The sequence below is a fragment of the Anastrepha ludens genome, chromosome 4 (genome assembly GCF_028408465.1).
Source record: "Anastrepha ludens isolate Willacy chromosome 4, idAnaLude1.1, whole genome shotgun sequence".
In the NCBI taxonomy this organism is placed as follows: Eukaryota; Metazoa; Arthropoda; class Insecta; order Diptera; family Tephritidae; genus Anastrepha; species Anastrepha ludens.
Genome location: NC_071500.1, coordinates 120,367,413 through 120,377,339, shown reverse-complemented (window position 1 = coordinate 120,377,339; position 9,927 = coordinate 120,367,413). Strand labels below are relative to the sequence as shown.

The 9,927-nt window shown below is 38.4% G+C and overlaps 2 protein-coding genes across 8 annotated transcripts; both read right to left on the bottom strand.

Annotated features, from left to right (window-relative positions):
- Window positions 1-413: 413 nt before the first annotated feature.
- LOC128860903 (protein swallow) lies at window positions 414-2,942 on the bottom strand. Of its 2 annotated transcripts, XM_054098698.1 has the most exons (3): window positions 2,753-2,942; window positions 1,284-2,651; window positions 414-1,205 (listed from the first exon to the last, which is right to left on the bottom strand). In XM_054098698.1, exons 2-3 carry the CDS (start codon window positions 2,635-2,637, stop codon window positions 655-657), a joined length of 1,905 nt encoding a protein of 634 aa, XP_053954673.1. In that variant the 5' UTR covers window positions 2,638-2,651; window positions 2,753-2,942; the 3' UTR covers window positions 414-654. The 2 variants fall into 2 exon arrangements, with proteins under 2 accessions (XP_053954673.1, XP_053954672.1); XM_054098697.1 differs by having other exon boundaries at window positions 1,284-2,942.
- Window positions 2,943-5,237: 2,295 nt separating this feature from the next.
- Window positions 5,238-8,657, bottom strand: LOC128860902 (WW domain-binding protein 2). 6 transcript variants are annotated; one of them, XM_054098696.1, is made up of 7 exons: window positions 8,468-8,656; window positions 8,021-8,195; window positions 7,591-7,960; window positions 6,982-7,329; window positions 6,889-6,945; window positions 5,938-6,032; window positions 5,238-5,879 (listed from the first exon to the last, which is right to left on the bottom strand). In XM_054098696.1, exons 1-7 carry the CDS (start codon window positions 8,521-8,523, stop codon window positions 5,835-5,837), a joined length of 1,146 nt encoding a protein of 381 aa, XP_053954671.1. In that variant the 5' UTR covers window positions 8,524-8,656; the 3' UTR covers window positions 5,238-5,834. The 6 variants fall into 6 exon arrangements, 2 of the variants coding, with proteins under 2 accessions (XP_053954671.1, XP_053954669.1); XR_008454312.1 differs by lacking the exons at window positions 5,238-5,879; window positions 5,938-6,032 and adding exons at window positions 6,301-6,319; window positions 6,487-6,585 and having other exon boundaries at window positions 8,468-8,657; XM_054098694.1 differs by having other exon boundaries at window positions 5,239-5,879; window positions 6,889-7,329; window positions 8,468-8,655.
- Between the last annotated feature and the right edge of the window lie 1,270 nt (window positions 8,658-9,927).

The following is a 9,927-nucleotide window of genomic DNA, read 5'->3' as shown; positions in this document are numbered from 1 at the left end:
TATGAAGTCTAGAGTGTGCTATAAATAGTGGGAAATAGGAAAAATAAGATTTTTTAGATTAAATTTAAGTAAATATTCGATTATTAGTGACGAATGAGAGTGGCGGCGCGGCCTGGGGCTGTGCGAAGGGAGTTCCATCATAAAAACATGCCTATAACCTTCATTGGGTGGAAATATGAATGTATAAAAATTTTTACGTCATTTGGTGTTGCCGTTTCGTAGAGATGCGCGGACAACGAATAGACATTCACCTTTATAGTATAGAAGATAAATAAATGCTTCTAATTTTTTATGGGCCACTTTATAAAAATCTGTTAGATATCAAAGGCAGCTTATTATTTCCCATTTCCCATCCTATACTTTAGCCGAACTTTTTAAATATTTTTACCAACTTTTGGTAGATACGCTTACAATTTATTTTTTTTTTTAATATAATTTTATTGATTATTTACCATGAGCGTATGCTTATTTTTAATTTTATTAGACACATTTTTGAGGAGCAATATTTAAAACATTGACGTAAAAAATAAAGTAAACTTAAACGTTAAATAACTAAATACATAAAATGATAATTTATAACACCCAAGATACGCAAGTTAACTAAAAATAAATAAGTAAATATAAAACAGATTTTATTGCACTCGAAGTGCCGATCTAGTTAGATTGTAGCGGGATGTAGCTTTTCTCAAAAGTACTATCTAGCAACGGTACTTGTGTGTAATTGTGTTGAAGAGCCACCTGCTCACGTTCGGTATACTTGGGATTCCTGCAACGTACACAACTGCCAAATAAATTCAACCAGCGTCGTGAAATAGACCTGCCGCCAACACTGGTCTTCTTTGGCGCGAATTTACGTCCACCTTGCACCTCAGTCGTTGCAGAGACATCCATAGCAGTGCCGTTCGAACAGCGTTCAATGTACAAACCCGTCGGGGAGGGAGTCCTCTGGGGACCTCGACTATACATGAGACTCCAAACTTTTGGTGCATGAATTCTCTTCTCTTTCATGTCGATTTTGTTGCGTTTACGACGTGCCGGTTTCGGTGACGATGACAATTCGATCACTTCAACATCAATAGCCGAATCAGAGCTGCTGGGATGGCTTGCGCGCGAGTCATATTGGGATTTATCACTGTCTTTTGCGTTGGTAGTTTCCACGCACTTCTGTCGGGCTTTAAGGGAATTACTACGCCTGCGCAGTGCGACTGAATCGAAATAGAGAGATATTAGCATAAGAAGTTGATGAAAAATAAAGCATTCAGGATTTTTAAGCCAACACTTACCATTATCCTTCGTCGTTCGCCTTTCGCCGCTCTCCCCATCCGGATAATTGCTGAAATTCAAAGCCATTGGTTGTATAGCTGCCACGCTTTTAATATTTCGACCACATTTCTCTATTGTGCTCTCACTGCATAGATTATTGTTGCCATCTGGCGTATCTGCTGTCACGTATATTTGCAGTTCGCCATTTGGTATGCCAAGGTGCGGCGGTGAGGGTGTTGCCGGCGCTGGCGGTGGCGGTGACGGTGAGTGGCATATATTACCTACAGTTTGTGTCGCCTTTGTGCTCTTTGACGTGCAGTAGAGCAAACCCTGCACCGACTGCCTCCCTACGCCCCAAGACGGTAGGCTGTGTGCACCCATCTGACCATAGCCAAAAGAACGACAATTTTGACTTTTCTGGATTTGATCCTCGGCGGTACTCAACCGTACACGCAAGAAATCCACGTTTTGTCGAAGGCGCATAATTTCGCACTGCTTTTCATCCAGCTTTGATTGCTGGTAGTCATTATACGATTTAAGGCGATCGCGCTCATCCAGCAATAATGCATACATATTTTTATCAATTAAGCCGTCTTTGCAGTTCTCCCTCAACACACCCTCATTACTCTTGTCTGCTTCTCGGCCGAAATCATCGTCGCCGTCGTCGGTAGTACCGCTACCACTCTGTGTGGAAGTTGTTGCTGATGTTGTTGCTGATGTTGTCGCTGTCATGTTGCTGTTCGAAAAGTCTGCGCCGTCATCTGGCTCCTCATCGACACCGTCAATTACTTTCTCAAGCGCTTGATTCAGCCTCTTCGCGACAACGGTAACGCTACGCTGCAACTGCATCCTTTCCAGTGTTATCGGATCTCGCACCAGTGCCTCAGGCAGTGAACGATGTCTTTGGATTTTCGCTAGCCTACGTCGACGTTCATCTTCGTTGCGTATATTTGCGATATATTGTCCGACTTTGCTTTCGACATGCTTGTAGCGACGCTTCGTATATTCCGAATGGATATCGTGATAGGATTGTGACTTGCGATTACGCTCTAGTGGCCGTTTGGGCGCATCACTACCGATGGCCATACCAGTTCCATCGCTCTTAATTATGGAATCATTGGTTATCGCGGCACGCTCAGTGGGTTGTTCTGTAGTACATTCGGCCGATGATATGGTTTGGTCGGCGACGGATGAATTGGATGTGCTAAGATTATGAGTTGGCTTGACCATATTTTTGTCGCTTTCTTCGCTAAACAATTGGTGATTTTGCCCTTCACGCAAGCGGTGAGGAAATTGAAACCTGTTCACCGGAGTTGGCGATGAGTCTAAATCAAAGAGTTCATCGTACGGAAAGCTTTCATCTTGAATGCTCATTTTCAAGGTAACAACTAAAATTTTACAAGCAAAAGCGGCAATATCCTGTATTTTTACTTTACTTAAATTTAAATTACAACAATTTAAATGGGACTAAAATTTAATACGCATTTACAATTCGTAATTAATGTTTTCAGCGTGCGTACAACAAACTCTTGTAAATTATATTTTATTCTAAACGAAAAAACTACATATTTTGGAAAACAAATTTTAAATAAACGCGATACTAAAACAATTGAAACTAAAGAAAAAACAGTAACTCATGAAACGATACCGAATGCCAACTGACTTAGCAGCCTTTAAGCTTTAACTTCAGCAACGCAAAAAATGAGAAAATTATGCCAAAGGTAACGGTATTGGAGGTCAATAACAATGCTACATGCATACATTCTTAAAATGTTAATATATATGTATGTGTATGTGGGCATTAGGGTAGGTTTGTACTGCTAACTGCTTCGCGTTGAAACCAACTTCTGTTAATGAATGCGACTTGTAACAAGCCTGGAAAGGCCTGAGCTAAGAGAAAATAATTGATTTTAAGAATATACAGTTTTTTAAAGTTAAATTTTTTTAAGAACTGCGGAAAAATGTATAGCGATTTTTGTGTGCTTCTTCACAGCACCTTGCGACTTACTTAACTTAGTCACTGAGAGCAACTAAAATATCACCGTCGCTCATGGCGAAAAGAATTCAGAAGTTGTGACCTATAAAGAGATCATTAACTTAATCTCAGCGAATTTGAAGGACGTCACCGTGGTCATAACAGCGTTTTTTAACAAAAGAAACTGAGAATGTGGTGGTAATATACGAAAATACCAACGCAACCTTCACCCATGTTGCTTTATTGCCATCTGAACAATGACAGAATGGACAAGTGTATTCCTGTGCGAAATGAGCGGGCAGAATTTTGCTGCCGAGTCAATTTCATAGCAGATTGGGCAAACCATTAATCTAACATCCTTGACCGTCGCCGAATCCCCGACCAACTATGTATTCACCACGTTAAATGAAGGTAGTGGGTTTCAAACTGAACATAGAGCCAACGGTGTCAAAAATTCGGGAGTTAGTTATAGTAAGATAGTAGCATTAAAACACACTGAACGGAGCTTAAAAATTCCACAAGCCAACTATACGATTATACTACAATATTTAAAGCCAGTAGAAAAGAAACGAGGCTAGGACTGATAAATGAAGTCGACGGAGGCGCAAAGCAGAAGATTAAGCAAAGTTCAATTGCTCATAAAAAAAGCAAATCCCATTGCGATGCCCCAAAATGTGTCTTTCAAAAAACCCGCCTAGATGCTGTTTTAAAATATAGATTTTAAAGTAAAATTTAGGTTCTTTAAGGTTTCACTATTTTTATTCAACAGTTATGTGCGAAAAATCATGTGATTTAAATGTCCACCATGACTGTAAATTCATGAATGCCTAATTGTTGAAAATGTCGAGATATCGAGGTTGAAGGTCGTTCAGCAACACTGCGCTACAGCAGCAATATTTTCAACAAAACGCCCAGTTTTTGGTCTGCCACCAACCTTCATGGTTCTTCACCAACCTTTGAATTGTCGACTCATTCAAAGAATTATTTCCGCCAAAAAAATTACGAGTTTTTTGAGTTGTTCTTAAAGATTGACCATTTTCATAATAAATTTCAATAATTTTAACCCGTTGTTCCATGGTAAAAAATTGTATATCTGCCTACTTGACAAATATCTAACCAATATTTTGCATTCTCTTCGGGAGAGTGATAAAATAAAGTTTTTAGTTTTCGTATTCTAAGTACTTAGCATAATTTTGACAGTTCTGTATGAGGATGAGTATTCCCATGTCGACTGCGTTCGCAAAGCTAACTCCTCATTTAGTTCCGTTTTCAGAAAGAAGGGTCATGGGTCTATGTCTGACGTGGTCAATCTTAGTGAGTTCATCGGCTCTCCTTGAACTGTAGTTAGAGCTCCTTTGTTCAGTTGGTTAAGAGGGCAAGGAAGGCTAGTGCGGTAATCGTTCACTTTGAAAGGCTAAGTCATTATCGAAGAATCGTCAGCATAGGAGACGAGGGAGCCTCCCTCTAGTAGCTGGGCAAGCTTCGATATGTAGAAGTTGAAAAGCAAGGGAGATAGGACACCACCCTACGGAACACCTTGCTTTATCCTCCTCGGTTTTGAGTTTTGGTCTCGAAAAACGACTGACGAGTGCCGCCCACTTAAATAATTAGCGGTCCACCTCTTCAGCCCCGGCGAGACTGAATAATGATATTCAGTAGCGTGGAGTGGCTGACTGTATCGAAAGCCTTCTTTAGGTTCAGTGGTATTGGGACAGTCCATTCGCAGGGGCGGTTTTGGTTAAGCCTGCGGTTGATTTAGGTAAACTAACCCTGTCTTGTGCACCGTACCTTACCATGTACTCTCTTGGACTTCGGCTGAAGGATTGACATAGACAAGCCATTTGGCAATAAAGCGTTGCTACAACAACACGACCCAGCTTCCTCGCTCGTTAGGCGACATTCAACCATTTTAGCCATTATAATATTCATCGAAATTATATTTTTGCTTTTGTAAATAAGGACAATAAACGTCTTTTTTTCGCTTAGTTTTATTTACATATAATTTTAATAAAAACAAAACAAATACAACAGTAAAAAGATCTAAAATTGCAAAAAGGTTGAATTCACAAAACTATTTTACAATATTTATACTGGATAGCTCACAAGAAAATGCTGAATGAATATTTCATAAAACAAATTTGAAGATTTCCGAAATCAAACGACTATAAATTTGTAATATTTAACAATGCTTTTTGAAAGTGCGTTTTAAGTTTGTTGAAACAACGCCTTTGTTGAAATAGAGAATAACTAGTCAATAACAAATATTATATTTTACTAAGTATACTAATTTAGCCCATTTTATGTGTATTTGGTATAAATTATTGCATTGTATGCAGGTGTATAATTTTTATATATAGTTGGATTAATATAAGGTTGGCTTTAGAATAATATAAAGGTTCATATATATATATTGTATGTTACGCCAGAGTTAAGCGGAATGAATAATACATGCAAATAGACCAGGGCAATGCTGTCAGCCCTTCAACCGCATGTCATAACAAATATTAGTACCCACAGCACTTCTCCATCCATGTTTTACAAGTTGTGACATTTGAATAACTTTGTGTTTACCAATTTGTGTACAAGATTTTGAAGTTTATTGATGCTTCTTATTGGCGCTATCATAAGTAGGTGGTAGAGCCTATAAAACATACAGATGAAGAAAATTTTGCGCTATAAAATATTATTTCAACACTTACATCGTAGGCTGGTGGCAAGTCACTAGTTGTATTGTTGGAATATTGGTTGTAAGGAGTGTTTTGAGCGCTAGCCATTGCCTCGGCTTCTTTCGAATCTAGAAATTGAGTACGTTAATAATTCAACAGCAAATCCACTATTCCAAGTTTGCAAAAGAAAATATTGATATTGAAATTTAAATTAAAAAACTAAGTCTATCTAAATGTAAAAAATGCTTACACTTATAAAGCGCGTGACTTTTCGCAATAACGAAATTGCATTGCTTCGTTGGCTAGCATACTTTTTGAAAAAACATTTACGGAAAAATAATCGGTATTGGTATAAACGCAAAATTTACACAAGGTCTTGGAGTATAGTACGGATAGTAATAATACGTGGTATTGCCTGCAGAACGATAAAAAATTAAACAATTTACGTAAATTCACAAACACTGAAAGCATTGGAATTCGCAGGCGTGCAAGTTTTATTTCTCGGCTTTTGTGTTTTTTACATAAAATTTCAAAGCCCAACCAAAGAAAAACAAATATGTAATATCTTTTAAGGGAGTATACCTGCCTTAGGGGTTGGATTTTGTGACGAATTCTTATTTTCGACAGTACTGTATTTGCTGAATTGGTTGTTGCATATTTGTGAGATTCGGTATTAAAACACTGCAGGCGAAACGGTTTGAAATAAAGAAATAATAAGTCTTTGAAAGCACAATATTTCGAACTGAACTGTTGTTAATAAAGGATTTTAGTGAAAAATGCAGGTAATATGTAGAGGTGTTAGGAATTAAAGAAATATTTTCTGCATCAATTATGCATACACACATACTCGTAGTTATAAAATTGTTAAAATGGTAAAGTTTAGAAATAAAAATTCAGTTTTTTCAAAATTTCAACACCAAAATAACGTATCAAATGACACTATTAACCGTAACCATAATTTTGTACCAAAAAACATTAGCTTACTTGCAGGTGGCATGCTGAAGCCCATTGCGCCGGCTGCAGCTCCACCCGGTGCGCCACCTGGTGGTGGATAACCGCCTGTTGGTGGGTAGCCACCTGCTGGTGGATAACCGCCTTGCTGATAGCCAGGGTTGTAGGCCGGGTTATACCCTGGATTGTAGCCACCAGGAGCGCCCGGCTGATAACCGCCTTGTTGACCATAGCCTGCAGCGCCGTAAGGTGGAGGTTGATTACCAGGTGGCGGCTGATGTTGCGGCTGATCAGTTGGTGGAGCTGAAAAGCCATTCCAAGCGGGCGCATCAGCATTGCCATATTGAGGCTGTGGGGCACCTTGGGGCTGTTGTGGATTATAACCGGTTTGTGGCTGCTGCGGATTATAACCAGGCTGCGGTTGTTGTGAATTGTAGCCGGGTTGCGGATACTGCTGCGGTGCGTAAACTGGTGCTAAATATGAAAATAAGCGAACATATAAGGCAAATAAAAGAACAAGTGATTAAAGTGATTTAACTTAGCTTTGCCGCATAAACAATACATAGTTTGCAGTTTTGGAAATACAAATATAATGGCTAAAATGGGTATAATTCATGAGGATGGGTATCACTTATCATAAACAAAAGCTGAATACAAAACAACAAAAGCCGAGAGATTTTCCACGCACTCCATATACCGAAAATATATGCCACATGCACAACTTCTTATACTTACGCCCACCAATGCCAGGATATGGTGGTGGATTATCGCTTATGAACACCGTATTTGGTGCCGGACCACTAAACGCCTCATGTGTCGGCAGCCAACCGTAATAGCCTGGTGGCGGTTGGTAGGCTGGTGGTGGTGCTTCATGCCAAGCACCCGATGGTGTGTAGGGTGGTGGGTCATCGTTGTAGGCGCCACCGCGATGGTAATTGCTTTGTGCTGTGCTGGCTGCACGCAGCAAAGCCTGTCCGTATTCAATAGCTCCACCAGATTTAAAGTGCAGTTTAAACTTGACTTCACCAATGAAATTGCCATTGGGTTGAGCGCGTACCTTGCCCTTGATGTAGTTAGCACCAAAGACAGGTTGCTCCAATTCCACCTAAAATAGGAGATTTATTATAAGCACAATAATATTTTGAAGAATAAACCAGTAGTTTACATCGGACAATGCAATAAAGGGTGCGCTAAACGATTGTAATTGATCCGCCGGCTTTTTATTGTTGAAGATTAGGCGATGTGAGGTCAAGTAAATACGTCCTTGCTTGGAGCCCTTAAATACTTGGTCGTCCTGACCGGAAAAATCCATAGTAACGCCATCGCTATGAAGCAAAATGCTGCAATAAGAAAAAAAAATGCGCAAAGATAAGTAGTTGTTTGCAGAATGCAGGTGTTCAGTTTAGTTGGTATAAGTTGATAGTTAATCGGCTGTTCACCAGTTTTTGCGTATTTAGCCGTGTAGATAAAATAAATACATAAGTGCCTTAAATTCATTTTTTCACAATGACCTCATCTATTCTCTTCTATGCCGATTTTGCCAAAACAAATAAAACACCCTCGGGTGATGCATTCAACTGTTTTAATTTTTCTGCTTGAATATCACACTTACTATTCTCCAGCATGAATTAAGACACCATTACTGGCGTGTGCTGTATTAACAGACATTTTGAAGCAATTAAGCCAATAGATATTCTAATTACAACGAATTATTAAGTGTCCACAATTACTTTGAACAATACGCAATTCACAAATTTTCTTAAACGTCAAAATCTGGAATTGTAGATGATTCACCCTGATGGTTGACTAGTCCGTGACGTTTAGTCGATTGTATCGATTGTTCAAACATCTCGATGTTTTCTCTAGTAGTCAAATTAGTGACGGATTTGCAGTCTCGTTTAACGTTAGTTATAATACGTTCGCATATAAGACGATTATCTTCTTTTTCGTGCTTAAGATTAGCCATACAAAATTTCTTCCCCGAAATCTGAGATTATAAAATAATCCCAGATTATCATCATACTTTTTTATATACCTTGTGTTATAAATAATTATTTTTACAAATGTAAGGAGAAGCGTCAAAATAAAGAGACGCCGGCAAAGAAAACAGGTTTGCTGACGTAATATTAATACCTTTTTTGTTATATATTATTAATTATGCATTCATATTACAGAAAAAAGTGTATGTGCATAGACGCTTTGGCCAGTTATTTCTTATTATAAAATGAAATTACGAATTTCGAATGCGTATTGCTGTCATAAATATTTGAAACCTCAGCAATCGTCGTTTACGGATTTCATTCAACTGTTTATTACTTGAAGCCAATTGCAAAATTTAATTACCCATGGCTGCTTTTGGCCTTTTCTTCATATCGTTAATAATAATTAAACAAACCAAAAACTTCAAAATATTCCACCCAAGCAATTGTTATGAAGAAAAACTTTTCAAAATAGTATTGACAGCTGATTGTCAATTTTGCAGGTAATCTGCCATATGTGAACGGATAGATTAACTTCGTGGACTTATTGCTAATTACTCCAATCGGCAGTATATCGCAATCGGCCAAAATATCTCAACTAGCTTATGGCTCATGTCAACGTTATTCGTATATGCCATCAAGAAATGATATCATTGAAATTAATGCATATATTAATTGAGAGGAATAAAGATATATAAGTAAAAAGATATTAGTAAAAAATTAAATCAATTATAGTAATTTTTGGATGTTCGGGCTTCCATGGAGTTTCTCTAACTTTTTCTTTTATAAACATTAAGCACACACAATATATGTCTGGCATGCTAAGATGCCCCACACAATACTAGTCACCTATTCTCTTAGCCACTTAAGTCCACCTATCGCACCTCAAATTTGGACCCAACTCGTCCAAATAGCATTTTTCCTGGGCCTACCGTTGGATGAAATAAACGATGGCGGCCGGTGGCTCCACGTACTGGCAAGACTTGTTGAATTGCTGCAACAACAACAATGTGTTTGAGTGTTACGAATAGTAATTTATCAAAAAAATTATGTTTTCAGCCAATTTCCCTTAGTCCGTATACCCAATAATTCT

Coding starts and splice junctions, on each gene's coding strand:
- LOC128860902 (XM_054098694.1), bottom strand. CDS start 8,523: ATGTCTGTTAATACAGCACACGCCAGTAATGGTGTCTTAATTCATGCT. Junction 8,196..8,467: donor TTAATTCATGCTGGAGAATA/GTAAGTGTGATA, acceptor TTCTTATTGCAG/CATTTTGCTTCATAGCGATG. Junction 5,880..5,937: donor ACTTGCCACCAGCCTACGAT/GTAAGTGTTGAA, acceptor TATGTTTTATAG/GCTCTACCACCTACTTATGA.
- LOC128860903 (XM_054098697.1), bottom strand. CDS start 2,637: ATGAGCATTCAAGATGAAAGCTTTCCGTACGATGAACTCTTTGATTTA. Junction 1,206..1,283: donor GCGAACGACGAAGGATAATG/GTAAGTGTTGGC, acceptor ATTTCGATTCAG/TCGCACTGCGCAGGCGTAGT.